The sequence below is a fragment of the Ctenopharyngodon idella genome, chromosome 1, assembly GCF_019924925.1.
Source record: "Ctenopharyngodon idella isolate HZGC_01 chromosome 1, HZGC01, whole genome shotgun sequence".
In the NCBI taxonomy this organism is placed as follows: Eukaryota; Metazoa; Chordata; class Actinopteri; order Cypriniformes; family Xenocyprididae; genus Ctenopharyngodon; species Ctenopharyngodon idella.
The window spans coordinates 5,588,716-5,609,121 of record NC_067220.1 but is presented as its reverse complement, the minus strand read 5'-3'; the positions used below and the strand labels follow the sequence as shown (position 1 = coordinate 5,609,121).

Sequence of the window (20,406 nt, the reverse complement as noted above, 5' to 3'; positions counted from 1 at the left end):
ATATAACATGGCAATATGACAATTAATAACAGAAATGTAATAGATATTTCTACGTGCCACTACAAGAATATACTGTAGCTACAAAGTGGTAGTAAAAAATAAACCAATCTTGATGGTGCTTAATGATTATCTAATTATTGATTATAATCTATTAAATATTCATATTAGACAATACTATGTTATAATATTACTTTTTAACATTTTTATTCATATTTATCACATTAATAAATGTTTATTAATATTTATTAACAAATGTAATACATGTATTTTTTATTAAAAAATAAAAATATATTTTTATATAATATTATATAAAATATAAAAATGTATTTAAAATTACAATTTATTTTTATAATATAAAAATACATAAAATAATTGTATTAAAATATATTATTATATTATAACATAATATAATATATATTATAGCAACATATATAACATAATGTCATAATATTAACATATGTATGAATGAGGTATTTATATTTCATATTACACACACACACACACACACATTATATATATATATATATATATTATATATATATAAACATTCATATATAAACAAAAATATTATTAATGTGCTTAATTTATTTATAATTAGAAATGTTAGTTTCAGTGTGTTGAAATGCCAATATGCCTGTTCATCCATCCAGCTGATGCGTTTGATTTATTATATTGATGTTCTGCACACATTAGGCTACAAAAGAGCCATGGCAAAGAGGGTCTGTATGTACATTCAAAACTTTATTAATGGAATACAGTGTAGAAAGCGCAGTTGTTATCCAGTCAAGGCAAATGATACACAGAAAAATGCCACTGAAAGAACCTCATCACCATCTGTAGACCATTCAGCATCTCTAACCACAGCAACCCACACCGATAATTACCCATGATGCATCACTGATCTGAGAACTGGCCGTGTGAATGAGTGACGGTCATCACTGAGATGATTCTGTAAACGATTGATTGACATTCATTAGATGGGTTGATTATGGATTATGAACCTGTAAATCATTTCACACTGGTCACACCAGATTCTGGATGCCACACAATAATAACCATCAGTTTATACTAGTAACCTGATAACCAGCCACACATTCGGTCATGAGACACTTTCTAGAATTGGCTACAACAAACGCAACAAGAGGTGTGAGACAAACGTGATGCTCGATGCATCAGAACAGATTAGAATCTCCTCCAACTCATATTTTACCCCAAAATCAAAAGAAAAATTAAATAATATGTTGCATGAAGAAAATTAAGCCTATTCTTAGAGCCATTCATATTTATTGCATTGCCACATTATTTTCATGTCAATTAAACACATAATAAAAAATAATAAATTAGCATTAAATCAGTTCAGTACAAATATGACCATGATAAATAATTTAATGGGGCTATACTGTAAAATTCAGAAACCCTTGTTATTAGCGACACCTGTGGCTGTTAAGTGAACTGCAGCTGCAACTTATTGCTCGTGCTCGCACTAATCCTGACGCCATCCAACAGCGATGTTTAGATGAATATGTAAATGTAAATATTCGCTTTCCTCTCAATAACAAGATAAACACAACAAACATGACTGAAAACAGCACTTCAGAAAGCATCTGATCATAGCGATGTGGATATGTTTGCGATTCAAGATGAGGTAATTTAAATCACACTGGTATGATAGTTTGATTATAAAGTATATTTGAGACTGTAGACTATAGACCTGACTAAGCGAGACTTATATGTAGCCACGCCCCTTTTCAGCTTTTGACTTCCGGTTTGTATTTCCACAGCGATCTTACTTATGAATGAACTGTTCGTTTTAAAATCTTCCCGGTCTACTGACATTTGTTAAGACGTGTTTTACAGTGCTCATGATAACTTTTGTCAACTGTACGGTAAGTAAATCCACTTCACCAGCTAATTATTCTTTGACAGCGATGCCATAGAAATATAGGCTACAAAGCTACCGCAAAAACGGAAGTTCGAAGACAAAATTCTCAAAATGGCTGCGCGCACGTTGCATAAGGTCTATAGTTTGAATTAATCCCCTTTGCATGACACGTTGACATTACAGTACAGAGCGGCTCTTTCGACATTATCCTGAACATAAGCATTGGTTCGAGGCTCTCGCGAGCGCGTAACCGTCACATCCTTTTGATTTTCCCGGCAAAACCGTCCCGAGTCCTTCACATAAACATTAGTCTACAGGCTTTCATAGACAACACAGGAAGTCGGGGAAGGTCTCGTTTTTTAAGTTTCGATACTAGCTGTTCACACATTGGCATTAAAAGGTGATTAAAATGAAAATTCTAACATATATCTCCTTTAAATAATATAATAAATTTCAATGTTTTGTTGTATTACAGTAGGCTAATGACAATTTGGGGGTGAAATAAAATATAATGTTGCAATGCAAAACAATCTTCCTGGCTGTTTTCTTTTGATTTTGCAGTGAGATGAAGGCGTTTATCTCTCAGTGGATACTGTGCAGCTTCACCCTGCAGTGCTGCATCTGTTTCTGCAGCAAAGAACGAAAACTGAGAGGAGAAATGAAGAAGAGAGAGACGTTTTCTACATCGGTGGACACAAGAGTGATCGGAGAACACAAAACCGACTGGATACAAACATACAGAGAACGACCCGAAAACCCGCCCGCCCCAGAACACCCGCTTAAAAAACACACACAACCACGAGTCCAATGGAAAATCAAAATTAAATAGCTGTTTATAAAGGAGTAAATAAATCTCTGAAATGCATAGAACGAAAACAAAGACAGTAAATGTACATCGACAGCCACCGCTGATAAAAAAAATATTGAAGTAAAAGCATGGATCCGTTTAATTGAGTTTAAGTTGTATCAAAGCAGAAGCCAATTGAGTTTATCATTTTTTTGTGCAACTCAAATCACATTTTCACAAGTTACTGTTTAACCCTGCTAAAATGTCTCTAAGTGAGAAAAGACCAAGATCCAAATAGTTTTTCCATCATTTTTTCTATCATGCACTACATAGTTACAACTATTCTTTTTTGCATTACTTTAATATTGACAACAAAAAAAAAAAATCTTTTTTTTTTTGGCAAATTTCTTTTTTTTACAATTATTCTTTTTTTTTCTTGAAAAACAAACCAGAAACAATCAAACAATTTCAAGATCTCATTCAGAAGGACATCAATTTTACCACTAGATTTTAATGTGACTGGTTTAATGATCACCAAACACAGCGCAGCTGCAGTCAGTGTGCGATGAAAAAAGGGAGGAAGAGGAGGGAAGGAGGCGTGTCTGACGGGATGAAGTCTCGGACGTTCACCCCTCAGATCTCCCAGTGTTTCACTCGTTTAGTAGTGAGAGCAGACGGTGCAGGGGACACGACGCGCCAGTCACTCGCCGGCCCTAAATGCTGAATCTGAATTGTGCATTCAATAAAAAAAAACAATCTTCTGACAGCGTTAATCTGATCATGTTCATCCAGCCAATGGGAGGTCATGGTTGAAAAATCTGGAGTGAATTCAAATTTGAATTATGCATTTAATTTGATTTGAATATGAACTGAATTTTAATGGTGCATTCAATTTGATTTGTGATTTGAATTGTGTTCAATTTGATTTGTGACGCGAATCGAATCAGAATAATGCCTTTAATTTGATGTGAACTGAATTCGAATTATGCGTTCAATCTGATGTGAAAAATTTGAATTATGCGTTCAATTTGATGTGAAATGAATTTGAATTATGTGTACAATTTGATTTGTGACGCAAACTGAATCAGAATCATGCCTTCAATTAGATGTGAACTGAATTCGAATTATGCGTTAAATTTTATTTGAAATGAATTCGAATTATGCGTTTAATTTGATATGAAATGAATTTGAATTGTGTTCAAATTAATTTGAAATGAATTTGAAATTATGCGTTAATTTTGATTTGAAATTAATTTGAATTACGTTCATTTGATGTGAACTGAATTCAAATTATGCATTCAAATTTATTTGAATTGAACTTGAATTGTGTTCAATCTGATTTGTGATTTGAATTCCAATTGAAACTGAATTATGCATTCAATTTGATTTGAAATTCATTTGAATTGTTCAATTTGATGTGAATTGAATTTGAAATATGCGTTCAGTTCGATTTGTGATTTGAATTGTGCATTCAATCTGAAACAGAATCTTCAACAACCTGAAACTGACCCCAACAGAACTAATCTGATCATGTGAATGTTCATCCAGCCAGTGGGAGGTCGTCTTTTGATTGACAATCACAGAAACTGGCCAATAACAGACGTGATGTTTATGACGCGGTGAGATTCGGCTGGTGTCTTCTGCAGCGTCTGGAGATGAGGGTACGGGGAGGGTGAGGGTGAGGGGGGAGGCGTTACGCCATCAGTTGTGGATCTGCTCGAAGAACTTGTAGGTGGGGTTTTCATAGCCGTTCTGCTGCATCTTGGACAGGTGACGTTCCTCCGGGGTCACGGCAGCGTCCACCTGTCAATCAAATCAATTCGCATTTCACTCCCATCTAAAGTTCCAACATTTCAGCTCATTTAGTTTATGCTGAACTCACTGACCTCAATGATTCCGTGGTGGATGGACGTGTACTGCTTCTTCCTCAGCATCACCAGGGTGATGACGATGATGGTTGCTATGACAACTCCTCCGACCATCAGGCCAATAATAGCTCCTTTATTGGAGCTCACATCCTCCGCAAAGAAAACCTGAGCACCAGAAACAAGAGAAGCACATGAGGCATCACCTGCGGCGAGATTACAGTCGCATCGGCTGTCCTCCCAACAGGGTCATGTTGCCATGGCGACTGCATCATGTAATACAGCCACAAAGACAACACGAGAAAACGTATCCTCTGTAATAGTTTTTGTCTAATACTAATATATGAGCTAAAAGTATATATAAATACTTTAATGAGCATGTAGGTACCAGTTTCTGGTGGTAAACTTCGCTGTGTCTCTCTTCGGCTTCCATCCGCAGCTCAGGAACATCGTCAGGCTTCAGTCCAGACACTGAACAATAATTACAGAGACATCGCAAATAATACACAGATGTTAGTCCTGTGGTGCATTAAGGCCTGTTCACACCAAGGACGATAATGATAAAGATGTATTTTTAAAAACTGCTTTTAATGTACAAGAATATATTGTTGGAATTACTTTAAGAACGTTTTCTTTTCCAGCTGATGAATGATAAAAACATTGACAGACAATCAGAATCCATCCTGCTTTAATTATGTATTTGATTTGAAATGAATTTAAATTGTTCAATTTTATGTGAATTTAATTTAAATTGTTCAATTTTATGTGAATTTAATTTGAATTGTGTTCAATTTGATTTGAAATTCATTTGAATTGTGTTCAATTTGATGTGAACTGAATTCAAATTATGCGTTCAATTTGATTTGAAATTAATTTAAATTGTGTTCAATTGAATCTGAATTAATTAATTAAAATTATGTTCAATTTTATATGAATTGAATTTGAATTATGTGTTCAAATTGATGTGAACCAAATTCAAATTTTGTTTAATTTGATGTGAACTGAATTCAAATTATGTGTTCAATTTGATTTGAAATTAATTTAAATTGTGTTGTCTGATTTGTGATTTGAATTCCAATTGAATCTGCGTTCAATTTGATTTGAAATGAATTCGAATTATGTATTCAGTTAAATTCACTTTCAGAATGATTTTTTTCCAGCTAATGAATGATAAAAACATTGACAGCCAGAATCCATCCTGCTTTAATTATGCATTTAATTTCATTTGAAATGAATTCGAATTATGCATTCAATTTGATTTGGAATTAATTTAATTTAAATTATGTTCAATTTGATGTGAATTGAATTCAAATTATGCGTTCAATTTGATATGAACTGAATTCAAATTGTGTTCAATTTGATGTGAACTGAATTCAAATTATGCATTCAATTTTATTTGAAATGAATCCGAGTTGTGTTGAATCTCATTTGTGATTTGAATTCCACTTGAATTATGCATTCAATTTATTGATGGCATTGACAGCCATTTAAAGCGACAGACAACAAAATTGCAGCGCACTTAGCCTTATAATAAACACAACGATATTGTTCGCTGGTGTGAACGCTAATATAGTTATCATTCTTGTAGGAATGATAACGAACTTGTTGTGGGTTTTATGCGCATAATTTTACTCATTCCCGCAGGTGTTTCGCACTCACACCAAAAAACGCCTCTCAAACAGCTCGCGAGTACCAAATTAAGTTCTTTTTCATGGCTTATTGCTCTTAAACAGTCAAATACACACAAAATTGTCAAAAGGCCTGTCTTTGCGAGTATTCAGGTAAACAGTCGGTTTTGGAACGTAAAAAGAAAATGCACATTGTGTAACTGTATATTGGATCTGTGCATTCGCTCTTAAAGTGACAGCAGCCTACTTACTGTAGTTCAAAGTTTCAAATAACGCCTCCCTGTGCTTTATGTAAGCAATTACAACAAAATTACAGTTGTAGAGTAACTGAATGAGCAAATACACATTTCATCCTCACATGTACCTGGTCGGGTCGGGAGGCCTCGGTCTGCGACAGGTCGGGCATCGACCAGCTCAACTGCAGAGAGACACACGTCGTCAGTTACTGATTCACTTCATATACACATCAAAACAATATCGGCTTTGAAGAAAAGTGTCTGTCTTGCTAACTTATTCTGCCTTTTGATTGACTAAGTGATTATTACTTGAGTGCCATTCAGTAACAGTGTTGTTGATGCACTAATATGAACATTTTTATGAACTAACATTAACAAAGATTAATATTGCTGATTGTTAGTTAATGAATAATTGTAGCAGTGCTCTCGCATGCAGCATGTTAATGAATTGCTCATTGAGGGCAGCAGATCTCTGTGTTCCTGTGACGGCGGATGTCAGATCTGCTGCCATATGGCGCTCGCGAGGCAGCCGGGGCTGCTGGGATACGTCCAGCTCATACCCTCGTTCTGTGTGTTGGGCTGGTTGAAGCTCTCGGGGTGAATGAAGCCGAAGCCCTGCGTGTCTTCAGCGGGCAGCAGGTCCAGGCTGGCGGTGCTGTCGGGCATCAGGGCGTCGTTACCGTAACTGACCCGCACGTCGCTCTGCAGGTTCGCCAGCTGAGCTGACATCTCCTGCTGCTCGCGCTGCAACAGCTCTGAGACACACACACACACACACACAGCTTCAGACTAATGACCCTTAATAATGTGTGGTAATACAGGTCTATAATAACACAATGTTGGCATAATTGTTCATCCAAAAACAACAATGAGGATTTATGAGATTCTTTCCTTTTTATTATAATTTACAATATTTTGAATATTATGATAGTTTTTCCATTTTCATTTTAATTCTTTATTTTTTTTTAATACATTTTTATATAATTATTTTTATTTTTAGTAATTTTGTTGCATTTTTGTCACTTTGTTTTTGGCTATTTTTTTTAAATGTCTATAATTTTTATTCATTTTTTTTTTCAGTTTTAGTTTCAGTTATTTTAGTACTTAGTTAAACTAAAGAAATTCCTTTTTTAATATTATAATGATAGTTTTTATTAATATTTTGAATCAGGTTTTATATTTTTCATTTTAGCTAATGGTTTAGTAATTTTGTTGTGTTTTTGTCATTTTTAATTCTTTTTTTTAATGTCTGTTTATATAATTTTTATTAATTAATTATAATTATAATATGGAATAACTGTTTATCTAAACAAGACAATTAAAATGATCCTTATTTTTTATTTATTACTCATTTTGTTATTCATTTTCATATAGGAACTGAGTTTTCTTGTTATAATAAAATTATGTTTATCAATGATAATGTTGCATGTTTATTTTTATTAAAATTCATTTTATTTTTCATATATAAACTGAGTTTTCTTATATTATTATTATTATATAATTATAATAACAAATCAATAATAATTATTTTTATAAGAATTCTCATGATTATTCCCACTAGATTCATATTATTGTCATTTTTACTGTATTACAGTAAAAGATTAATGCAATAATTTTTTATTCAGATACAGCATACACTAAATGCAGTAATACAAATAATTACATGTGTAAACAATTTAATATTTTTATATTTATTTATTTTTTTAATATTCTTTTTACAGTAATGAGAACTAGATTTTTTACCAATTATATTTTAAGTGGGAAAATGTTTTTGTCCTTTGTTATCTGTCAAAAAATAAAGAAATTATTTTTATTGTAAAAAATAAATAAATAAATAAATAAAATAAAAAACATATAACACATATATACAAATTTTTAAAGCTATTCCAAAATGATTGTTATGGTTTTATATTTAAATATTTTAAATGTAAAATGTTTACATTTTTAGATTTTTTGTAGTTAAACTTACAGGCATGTTTTGACAATAATAAACTCATTTTGATGCTGAAGGGGAGTTTGATGACGGGTAGAAAATGATGCGGTGAGCAAATGAAAGAGAAGAAACTGCAGACAGCAGAAAGAGAGAGAGATGATGAGGACACGACCGGATTACAGAGGAAACTCCATGCTGATTGGAGCTTTAATTACAGACACTTAATGACAGACGAGCTGCTGCCGAACGCAGGACTGAAGCCAGAGAGCAAACGGCCGCGGCTCACAGATGGTGCAGTGACGCACGCCACAAATAAACGCCAGTCGATGAAGGGCACGTGAGATCAGACTGTAGACGACATCTGACTCTGCACGTCACTCAATCATTATATTGAAATGTGAAACAGTTCGTTATCATTCACACTGATGCATCTCGACCTAAATAACATCATACAGTGATCAACGGTCACGTCTGTTTCTATCGTCACAAACTCACCGACTTGGTCCTGGATATCATCAGCGACTCCCGGCACCTTGTACAGCAGCCCGAGAGACTGATTCATCCGCTCCTCGATCACACGCAGATGGGTCAGCACCTGAGGTCAGAGGTCAAAGGTGCTTCAAGATCCAGCTAATTCATGGTTTGCTCATCTTCACAGGCTTCAATATAAAAAACTAAGTAAACTAGCTTGCTATGGCCTACATAGGCAACATGTGACTGATTTAAAATGCTCTACATCAGTCAGTCAACTAATCATTCATTCCAATAGAGTGACGAATAGTTTAATGGTTTATAATATAATAGTTTGTAATAGTGTGGTGAAAACAGTTTTAAATTCAATTAAATTATTAAATTAAATTAAAGTGGTGTGGAGAATGGATAGATGGAAGGATAAATTAAATAAGATAAAACAATAAAATAAAATAAAAAAATAAAATAAAATAAAATAAAATAAAATAAAATAAAATAAAATAAAATAAAATAAAAAATAAAATATGGTCACCCAGTTTGGGTGTGAGTGTATTTAATCAAAAACCTGTATTCGTAAAATAATTAAATTAAATTAAATTAAATTAAAGTGGTGTGAGGAATGGATGGAAGGATCAATAAAAAAAATAAATAAAATAAAATAAAAATGTCACCCAATTTGGGTGAGTGTATTTAATTAAACACTTGTATTCATAAAATAATAATTAAATTAAATTAAATTAAAGTGGTGTGGAGAATGGATGGATGGATGGATAAATAAAATAAAATAAAATAAGATAAAAATAAAATAAAAAAAATAAAAATAAAATAAATAAAATAAAATAAAATAAAATAAAATAAAATAAAATAAAATAAAATAAAATAAAATATGGTCACCCAGTTTGGGTGTAAGTGTATTTAATCAAAAACTTGTATTCGTAAAATAATTAAATCAAATTAAATTTAATTAAAAATTATTAAATTAAATTGGTGTGGAGAATGGATGGAAGGAAGGATAAATGAAATAAAATAATATAAATAAGATTTTAAAAATAAAATAAAATAAAATAAAATAAAATAAAATAAAATAAAATATGGTCACCCAGTTTGGGAGTGAGTGTATTTAATCAAAAACCTGTATTCGTAAAATAATTCAACAAATCTCAACACATAAATAAATAATAGCACAAGCAGGCCAAAAATAAGAGAGAAACATCTAGAAACAGCAGGAATCCTGATGTACAAATAAAATATATATGAGAGGCCATATTAAACATTTACATCAAATACTGTATTCAAACCTCAGATACACGGTAACTTAACTTGGTTAACTAGTTCACAATTACTCTCTCTCCAGTGGTCCAATCTCACTCAACAAAAGCATGATATAATAAAAAAATATCTTTATCAGTATTATGTTGTTTACATCCGTGAGGTTTCATTTGTTTACATTAGTTATCATGAACTAACAATGAATAACACTTCTAAAGCATTTATTAATCTTAATTTCAACATTTACTAATACATTATTAAAAATCAAAAGTTGTATCTGTTCTTATTTAATTGACCTGAGCGAACATGAACTAATGTTTTTATTAACTAACATTAACAAAGATGAATAAATAATGTAACATTGCTCATTGTTAGTTAATGCATTAAGCTAGCGTTAACTAATTGGACTCAGGGTTATTATCGTTAAAACTATTAAAAACATTTGTGTTAATTGAAATAAATAACTAATAATATGACAAAAGCAATATTTTAATTTCTAAAAATAAAACTAAAATTAACATGAAAACTAAAAAAAATAAAAGCTAATTCAAAATATTAATAAAACTAAAATAAAAACTAAAATTAACCATGATGGGACCCGATTGTAAAGTGTTAACTTTACATTTATACTGGCCTCGTCAAGCGCAATAGTTCAACATCGTTATGGGGAAAAGGAATTATTTATTTACATTACTGTTTATGCGTTACTTATTAGTCATGAGTCACACATACCTGCGGCCGAATCTGCGCAGCCTTCTTGGGGTCGACCATGCGCACGTGTTCGAAGTGTTTGAGCGTGTGCTGCCGGTCCTTCTGCTCGGCGCGCACGTACTTCTTCAGCAGGCTGAACACATGCCGCGGCTGCAGAGAGAGAAGAGGAAGACGGGGAATTAATGCAGAGCACACGGATGCACTTTCTTTCTCCCATTCATAAGTAAGATGATTTGTGCATCTATATCCTGCATCCCAATTCACCTACTTATACTACGCCCTAAAAGTATGAACTGCTTTTGTGAAGAAAAAGTACATACTTTTGATTGTGTGGCAGAAGAGTAGACAAGCTTTGGACAAACTACTCATAATAATTCCTCATCATAATTGTGTCTTTAATGGACCATTCTGTTATGTGCTTCCTGCCCTGTCAATCATCTTGACACAGTTAAAATCCTTCATATTCAATTTAATTGAACTCCCTACTATATCAGAATTAAATGTGTAAATCTAAATCTCAATGCAAACTACACAAAAAAAAAAAAAAAAAAAAAAAAAAAAAAAAAATCAAGATTTTTTTCTTACATTAATTTGTTTTATTTTGTAACTCCTGAACCATGATTCATGTAGTGAATCAGTTCATTTGAGTTTCAAAAAAGATTCACAGATTCATTTGACTTCCTGTGTGACATTTCAGTGTTTTGTGTAGAGAAATATTTTGTTTTCAGATCTGTTTTATATAATTTAGTGTTTTTACTAGTTTTTTTATGATTAGTATTTAGTGTGAATGTATAAACTACTGTTCAAAAGTTTGGGGTTATTAAATTAATGCTTTTATTCTGCAATAAATTGCTCAAAAGTGACATTTATAATGTTACAAAAGATTCTATTTCAATTTTCCTGTTCATCAAAGAATCCTGAAAAATAAAATGCATCGTTTTCAACATTGATAATAATCATAAATGTTTCTTGAGCAGCAAATCATCATATTAGAATGATTTCTGAAGGATCATGTGACACTGAAGACTGGAGTAATGATGCTGAAAATTCAGCTTTGATCACTGGATATAAATTACAATTTACTATATATTCACATAGAAAACAGCTGATTCACATTGTAATAATATTTCAGATTTTTTAATGTATTTTTGATCAAACAAACACAGCCTTGGTGAGCAGAAGAGACTTCTTTCAACCGACCCCAAACTTTTGAACACTAGTGTATGATGCATGTGAGTTTTTGAACGTGTTTCTGCAGGAACCGCTTGTGTGTGGATCTGTGGAACATGTTAAAGGACGGGTGTGTACCCGGGGCGGATCGGCCTGCAGGGCAGACAGGTAGCTCTCGAGGGCCAGACGCCGGCGGTCATTCAGCAACGCCTCCACGCGAGCCATGTGCGTCTCCACCAGCTGCTGACGCTCGCTGGCCGCCTCCTGCTCCAGCGCCTCCACCTTCTCCTGGAAGTGCTGCGGACAAACGGACAATCAAGCAAAGCCTCATGGAAAATCAAACATACTACAATAGAGTGCATTAGCGGCCCCTTTCTCAGTACTTTTTCCATTCATTTCTCCCTAAACAAGTCTTGGTTAAAGGGTTATAAGCCATGAACCAAGCCAATCAGCTACGAGGAGAATCACAACACTACAAACTTTGATCTGAAGCAAAAAAAGTGTTTGAAAATCAGACAAAAATGCAAAGGTACAAGACTGTGAACTTAACTTCAGTGAGGGAAAGAACTACAATCCCATGAAGCATTGCGAACAGCGTAATAAAATTAAAAATGATGGAGAAATATAAAACTACTTGTTTAAAATGTTAATTATATATATAAACTAGGGCTGTCGATTTAACGTGTTAATTAGATGAATTAATTACGGAAAAAATAATGCATTAGAAGAACAAGTAGATTCTGAATTTACTTTTTGAGATGTTTATTTGATGCTTTACACAATAATGACTTCAAATAATCTTTTGGGGGTAATTTAGATTAGATTCAATTAGGTTAATTAATCGCCACATCATGTAATTAATTAGATTAAAAATTTTAATCGCTTGACAGCCCTAATATAAACAATACAAAAAAAAAAAAAAAAGTTAATTGCAAAATATGCATCTGTATATACAAATATTTAAGTATTTTGAGAGTGTAGGGAGAATTGATTACATCATTTGCAGTGCTTCGTGGAAGTGGGCGGAGCTAAAGAGCTCTGTTTTGTTTGCTCAGTCTCTCTGATTGGTGGAATTTTCTGTACAGCATCATGGGTAATGTAGTTTACACTAGGAATTCCACTGATAAATGTGATTATTTTAAAACTAAGTTGAAAAAATGCAGGCTGACATCTTCAACAGAAGCAAATACCATCGATTGACAACCTCGGAGCTCACAGTAGAGCTGACTTTAACGGTTTATAACTTAATGTTAAAAATCAGTTCCCCTATGGAGAAAATGAATGGAGTTGTTACTTCCAGAACCAACTATAAGTCTGAGGATGTGATGAATTCCTGGTAAATTATTGTTTTAAGGACTTAACTGACCTGGATCACGGCCTTCTTGTCATTGCGCGGTAAACTCTTCGCCTGTCTCTCGGCCTCTTCCCATTCCCTCATCACCTACAGAACAAAATCACATGACATTTATCCTCCATCATGTTATATTAAATGCCATATTTCTATAGAAACATCTTCATTCACACACATTATATAGTAAAGTTTGGGGTTAGTAGGATTTAAGTCAACAAGTTTGCATTTATTTTGATCAAAAATACAGTAAAAATTGTGAAATATTATTACAATTTAAAGTAATTGTTTTCTATGTGAATATATAGTAAAGTGTAATTTATATCCAGTGATCAAAGCTGAATTTTCAGCATCATTACTCCAGTCTTCAGTGTCACATGATCCTTCAGAAATCATTCTAATATGATGATTTGCTGCTCAAGAAACATTTATGATTATTATCATTATAAATGTCATATTTGATCCATTTAATGTATCCTCGCTGAATGAAAGCATGAATTTCCCTGCGTGTCGAACCTGAGACATGCGCTCGCGGTGTTTGGCCTCCAGACTCTCTTTGGCCTTCAGGAAATGAGTGTGTTCGTTCTCGTCCGCTGGCGTCTCCAGGTATCGGTCCACTGCGTCCGGAGGGCTGGAGGAGGGAGTCGGCACTGCGGATCGGAGAGAAAGACGCTTTTATTTTTGTGTTTAAGTTAAGCTATAATCTTTAATGTGTCTGTTTATTCATACACTATAAAATAATGCTGTTGTAAATGATTCACATCTCAAACCAGCAACAGAATCCAACCTGAAATGGCTTGACAAGCACAATTTTATATCTCTTGGTGATGCATTACTTACCATATCAAAAGACTTGAATAAAAGCATGACTTAAAAGACACTTACTAAAGTCTAAACAGCATTTGACAGATAAAGTCATGAAGAGAGAAGCGAGGAAGCTTTAAGGTTTGTAGTGAAGTCATTGACATAAACGACTGTATGCATGCAAATGAAAAACACACACTTCAGTCTCACAAAATTTGTTGAAGAATCTGAGTTATAGGAGAAATTCAGTGAGAAGATCCGAGTTAATCAGCAGCCAAAACCAAACACACACACACACACACACACACACACACAGCGCATGTGACAATAACACACGTGTGTGTGAGAAAGAGTGAAAGTGAAAACGCCCGTGAGAAACTGAGTCAGTGCAGATCAGCAAGAGTCTCATACTGAAGGAATAATTCAGCTAAAATTAATTCACTCGCCATCATGTCCTTCCAAACCCGTATGACTTTATTTCTTCAATGAAACACAAATGAAGATGTTTAGCAGGATGTTCACGCTGCTCAGTGACTATCAAGCTCCAAAATGAACAAAAAAGCACCAGAAATGCATTGCATGTTAATTGCAATTAACTTGCTAAACGTCTCTTGTTGTGTTTCGCTGAAGAAAGCAAGACGTTTGATGGGCATGACTGCGAGTGAATGGAGAGTTAGTGGCACACATGGCGGTTCTGTCGGTGACTTACACACGCTGCTGCAGACAGACAGACAGTACTCCTCCGACTCAAAGTTATTGCGGTTTCCTCCGCAGCCTCCATAGATGAAGGGCGCACAGCGGCCCTCCTCACGCACAAAGTACCAGCGGGGCAACATGGCCCTGCAGGGGCCCGTCTCTGCGCTTGCAAAACACACCTCTGACGGGACACACACACGCAGACACGCATGAAGAGCAGCGTCTGACGACATGAGAACTAGTGGTCGAACGATATATCGATATTTGGCAGTTTTTAACTATCTGCATCTGTTTTGACAGCATGTGGGACTTTTATTTTGAAAGTGGTGTGAATGGCAGCGCCTGAGTGTCTTCATTAGTTTACTGTCTCTGTTTAACAGTTCTGTCTAATAAATGTGACTTTTATTTTGACATAATGCGGGGCTTTTATTTTAAAAGTGGTGGGAATGGCAGCACCTGAGTGTCTTCATTAGTTTACTGTCTCTGTTTAACAGTTCTGTCTAATAAATGTGACTTTTATTTTGACATAATGCGGGGCTTTTATTTTAAAAGTGGTGGGAATGGCAGCGCCTGAGTGTCTTCATTAGTTTACTGTCTCTGTTTAACAGTTCTATCTAAAAAATTATGTGACTTGTTTTGACAGCGTGCAGGACTTTTATTTTGAAAGCATTGTGATGGCAGCGCCCGAGTGTCTGAGCTCCGAGTTCTTTGAAAAGAGACCACCCTCAGGTCTGCATTCAGAAACATTTGTGAATCACATCTGTGCGATATCGCTCGACCACTAGTGAGAACAGCATGTGACCGGATGCGCTCGCTTACCTCGCACCACCTCCTCCACCGACTCGGTTGTTGTGGTCGTGGTTGTCGTCATGGCAACGCTTGTGCTCTGGCTGATGTCGCGGCGCTCGTCGATGACCTCGTCATCTTCGTCCTCCCTCTCATCCTCGTCTCCGTCTCCATCCTGGTCGTTGTCCACAGCCTCGTCCACTTCCTCATCCGGATCCTCGTCATCCTCTACAACAGCGGGTTCAGCGTCTGCATCTCGAGTCATGCTGCAGGAAAACAACATCAAAACGGAGTTGATTCGTCAAAAAGCATCTTTATAATCCTGCATCATATAGAGACACCATCACCATTCAATCAGGGGGGAAAAACAAGTCCCATCCTTAATCTTTTTATTTAATATCCTTTCTTACTTGGATAAACATGACCTCGTGTCTAATTATTAAAACATGATAAAAACAAGTCAAAATTTGCTATCATCATGCTAACATACTAAGTCATGTTAACACCGCCTTGCTATGTGTGCTTAAACATGCAAAGAACATGCTAAAATCATGTTAACACATGCTAGCAACATCTAATGAAGCGTTAGCATCATGCTAATGAAATGCTAATTGTGTTACCCTAACATCAAGCTGACAACATGCTAATTATGTTAGTATAATGCTAATAACATGCTAATTGTCATCTTTTGCCAGAAACATGATAACCGTGTTAACATCATATTATCACAATGTTAATTGTGTTAGCATTATGTTAACAATGTTACTCATGTTAACATCAAGTTAACAACATGCTAATTGTGTTACCATCATGTTAATAACATGCTAATCATATTAGCATCGCCTTGCTAAATGTGTTAAAACATGCTAAAAACATGTTAGCACATGCTAGCAAACTTCTAGTGAAACATTAAAACATGTTAGTATCATGCTAACGAAATGCCAATCATGTTAACATTATGATAAACATATTAGCATCTTGTTAAAAACATGATAGCAACATGCTAATCATGTTAGCATCATACTACCACCATGCTAATTGTGTTAGGATTATGTTAACAAAATGCTACTCATGTTAACATCAAGCTAACAACATGCTAATTATGTTAGCATAATGCTAATAACATGCTAATCATGTTAACATCTTGATAAAAACATGATATCAACATGCTAATCAAGTTAGCACATACAATCACCATGCTAATTGTGTTAGCATCATGTTAGCAACATGCTATTCATGTTAACGTCATGTTAAAAACATGCTAGCAAAATGCTAATCATGTCTGCATTATGCTAACAACATGCTGTGTTATATATTCTATATTTTATTTATATTTCTTTTGACTTTGTATTCATTTATTCATCAGGGATGGTACATATAAAACACTGTGATCTAAATGTGCTAAAACTGTTTATTTTTATGACTAACAACATGGTTATGGTCTGGGTTAACCCTTAAATGCCTGAATGTTTCGCCAATCATTATTACATATTTGGGTCTTTCACGACCTGTATCAATATCTAACACTAAATGCCGCAGTAGTATAAAACTCTACTGGTATTTTAATAATTACAAAAGAATAAAATAAAGCATATTTCGTTACCTTTTGAATCTTGGAAGGGTTAAATTTGAGCAGATGTTTTAATAGATTGAGGAATACAAAGAAGGTTGATGTCTAACTGTAAAAAACGGGTAGTGAATGGCGTCCCGTGTCGCTAAAGACCCAAGTTGTGCGTTTAAGGGTTAATGCTACATAGATAATATACTCTCACTATATTTTAGTATAATATAGTGCATTAAATAAGCTCTCTGAGCCAGTAGAATGGTTTAGGGGTCATGGAGGATCATGATGTACCTGTTCTCGCTGTAGTCGGCCTCCGCTCCTCCCCACCACACATCAGAATCATCCTCCTCCACGGCAGCGCTGTCCGACTCCTTCTCCGCTTCCGCAGGGCAGCAGACGAACTCAACGCCACGGAAACGGTCGATACCACACGGCAACAGCATCCCGTAGTCATGGAGATTCATGCTACGGTCACCGCAAGACTATGGAGAGACGCGTCAGACTGAATCAGCGCCAACACATGCGTTTATTGACAGGAGAAATACATTATATATATATTTAATGTAACAGATCATCTCTCTTATCCCTGATTACATCATTTCACTCCTGGTATGAACACACATCATTTTGCTCACTGTTCCTCCAGTAAGAATGCACGTGCGGTTTGACCTCATATAATCCGTACAACACTAATTAAATAAGCAGCAGTGTGTATTGAGAGTGTGTTGTGCGGTTTCTGACCTCTTTGGCGACGGTGTGCCAGTGCAGGTGACTCTCACACATGTCCATGCGCTCCTGGTGCAGGAACTTACACTTGTCAGGAACCAGCAGAGCGTCGCTCACGAACTCACCCACTGACAGAGAGAGAAACGGCACATGATGAGCACAGAGAGGACGTGAAGATGAACGACATGCAGCGTGTGACCGAACTCACTCACCCAGGCAGCGGTAGGGCACCACGATGTGCATGTGACTGCGGCACTGCTTGCGGCCCTTCTTGCACCAGTCCCAGATACTGACGGGCTGATTGGCCTCCACCACATTCGTGATCTGAAGCTCTGGATACACCTGAACATGACAGACGAGACACTCACGCTTAGTGCTTTTTGTATATGATGCATTAAGAACATATGCACTTTACTATCTGTCTGTCTGTCTGTCTGTGTGTGTGTGTGTGTCGATCTTCACCTCCTGGCAGTACTGCAGGATTCCCTCTTTTGTTCCGATGCAGCTCTTGGTTCCAGATGGATCGGGTTCCCATTTTCCGGTCTGAACGTTGATGTGCATGTTGAGTTTCCCGCAGAACATGGCGACCTGCGGCTCGGCCAGCAGTCCGGTACCGGAGTCTGACGGCACCTGCGAACATAACAAAACCACAATTGTCACCAAACTGAAACATCTGCAGCCTTAAAGGGGACCTAAAATGCCCCTTTCACAAGATGTAATATAAGTCTCTGGCGTCCCCAGAATGTGTCTGTGAAGTTTCAGCTCAAAATACCCCACAGATCATTTAATAATAGCTTATTAATTTGCCCCTATTTGGGTATGAGCGAAAACACGTTTTTTTGTGTGTCCCTTTAAATGCAAATGAGCTGCTGCTCCCGGCCCCCTTTCCAGAAGAGGGCGGAGCTTTAACAGCTCACGCTTCGGTCGCTCAACAACAACAAAGCTGGAGAATCTCACGCAGCCAAAATGAGGATTGTCAGTAACGGTGTTCAGCCTTACATTGTTCAAACCGGAGTCGACACTGATGGAGAGACTCAGGAAGAAGTTACAACTTTTAGGACGTTTCTGAATGGTTAGTGGATAAATTTATGTAGTTGCTGTGGAGTTGATTCAACTCATCCACTAGCATGTGCCGTCATGTTAATCTTTTGTGCAAATCCAGCGTTGAATTGACCCTCGTTTGTGAAGCAGTCCGCCGTAAAATGACGGCATGTCAACAACACTCTACTACAACAACTCTTCCTCTTCTCTAAAGCAGCCCAACATGGCCCCGCCCCCTTTGTTATGTGTTCTTGGGGGCGGGGTTTATGTAAATTTTAGGGTTAGTGATGTCACCAACCCGGGAAAAAGCTTGTTGTAGTCCCTACCAGCCACTTAAAAAGCGATTTCCGTAAAAGAAAATATCTCCCTTTGAACTGAACTTTGAGCATCATAACTTTGCAGATGTTGTTTATGATCAAACAGCAACATTACACACTAACTAAAGTTAAAAAAGTGAAATCATAATCAACCACCACTTTAAAATCAGACATATAAAAGGCCTGACAAGCAACAAAGTCCGTTCCCACCACCGGTGAAGGACAGATTTAGTACAGGAGGTGGATTAGGATGAAGCCAAAACACCAGGATTGGCCTGATATAACGGCAGAACGTCAGTCTAAACATGTTGAACCTTGACAACGTAAACGAGCCGCCTGTTCAACTTTTATCAGCTCTCAGGACGTTACTAAGTAAACACTGCCTCACGACTGAGTAAATAAACTCTTCCTGGGTCACAACAGGTCAGTAAACGATTACTCAGTGAGTGTTACAGGAGAAATCCATCCATCAACACTGATTTAAACAAACTACCAAAGGAAACTGTTCGAACATTGTGGGAACGTTACTTTTGAACGTTCTCTGAACGTAACATTTAGAAAATGTTAGATCCACTAAAAAACATTCCATGAACGTTGTATAAATAATGTTTTTGTGCTAACGTTATTAAAGACCAGATAACTTTGAACGAGCGTTCTATTAACATTACTGGTAAAACGTTTGTTTATAACTTTGAGAGAACCTTGCCTGAATGTTCTGAGAACTGGGATAATGACAGTTTCAGTGAAGGCTAAGAAACGCTGCTCAATGAAGGCATTGTTATCAGAAGGACAAAGACACGTGAGGGAGGGCTAGACAGACAGAAAGAGGAAGACATGCTAATATTTTGTGCTCGCTAATCTTATTAGCAGACCCAACGTGTTGGCAAGAAAACAACGTCCTATTTGTGATCAGGCTGTGATGTTATGAATAGAGCAGCGTATGAGAACCGTCTGATACGAAACTGAGCGCACAACACAGATGAACTAGTCAAAACACTGCTCTTTACTTCAATCTAATGAACTTTACTCCAGAAAAATGAAGGTTGCACATCATTAGCATAATTTTCCAAACTCTGGATTATCATTCGTTTATTACAATGACTCTCTTTGAAAAATTATCAAAACTGCAACTGAAAACAGACTCACTAAAGAATATATGAGAGAAAAGTGTG

General features: G+C 35.8%; 1 protein-coding gene across 3 annotated transcripts in view; it reads right to left on the bottom strand.

The window, feature by feature from the left end:
* The window catches only part of LOC127521108 (amyloid-beta A4 protein-like), a 337,319-nt gene that overhangs the window by 303,553 nt on the left and 13,360 nt on the right, over positions 1-20,406 (bottom strand). The window contains exons 2-17 of one of the 3 annotated variants that reach the window (XR_007932275.1): positions 18,339-18,506; positions 18,089-18,218; positions 17,892-18,004; positions 17,442-17,632; positions 15,620-15,852; positions 14,814-14,981; positions 13,817-13,950; positions 13,319-13,393; positions 12,091-12,249; positions 10,804-10,932; positions 8,827-8,926; positions 6,959-7,153; positions 6,527-6,580; positions 4,923-5,005; positions 4,556-4,702; positions 1,435-4,472 (exon numbers count right to left, since the gene is read on the bottom strand). Coding sequence is in view for 2 of the 3 variants with exons in the window: in XM_051910004.1 (XP_051765964.1) it covers positions 4,371-4,472; positions 4,556-4,702; positions 4,923-5,005; positions 6,527-6,580; positions 6,959-7,153; positions 8,827-8,926; positions 10,804-10,932; positions 12,091-12,249; positions 13,319-13,393; positions 13,817-13,950; positions 14,814-14,981; positions 15,620-15,852; positions 17,442-17,632; positions 17,892-18,004; positions 18,089-18,218; positions 18,339-18,506 (2,181 nt within the window). In the remaining variant the exon portion in view is untranslated. Of the gene's footprint in view, positions 1-720; positions 4,473-4,555; positions 4,703-4,922; positions 5,006-6,526; positions 6,581-6,958; positions 7,154-8,826; positions 8,927-10,803; positions 10,933-12,090; positions 12,250-13,318; positions 13,394-13,816; positions 13,951-14,813; positions 14,982-15,619; positions 15,853-17,441; positions 17,633-17,891; positions 18,005-18,088; positions 18,219-18,338; positions 18,507-20,406 lie in introns of those variants that run through there. The other 2 variants (XM_051910004.1, XM_051910013.1) reach the window with 2 other exon arrangements.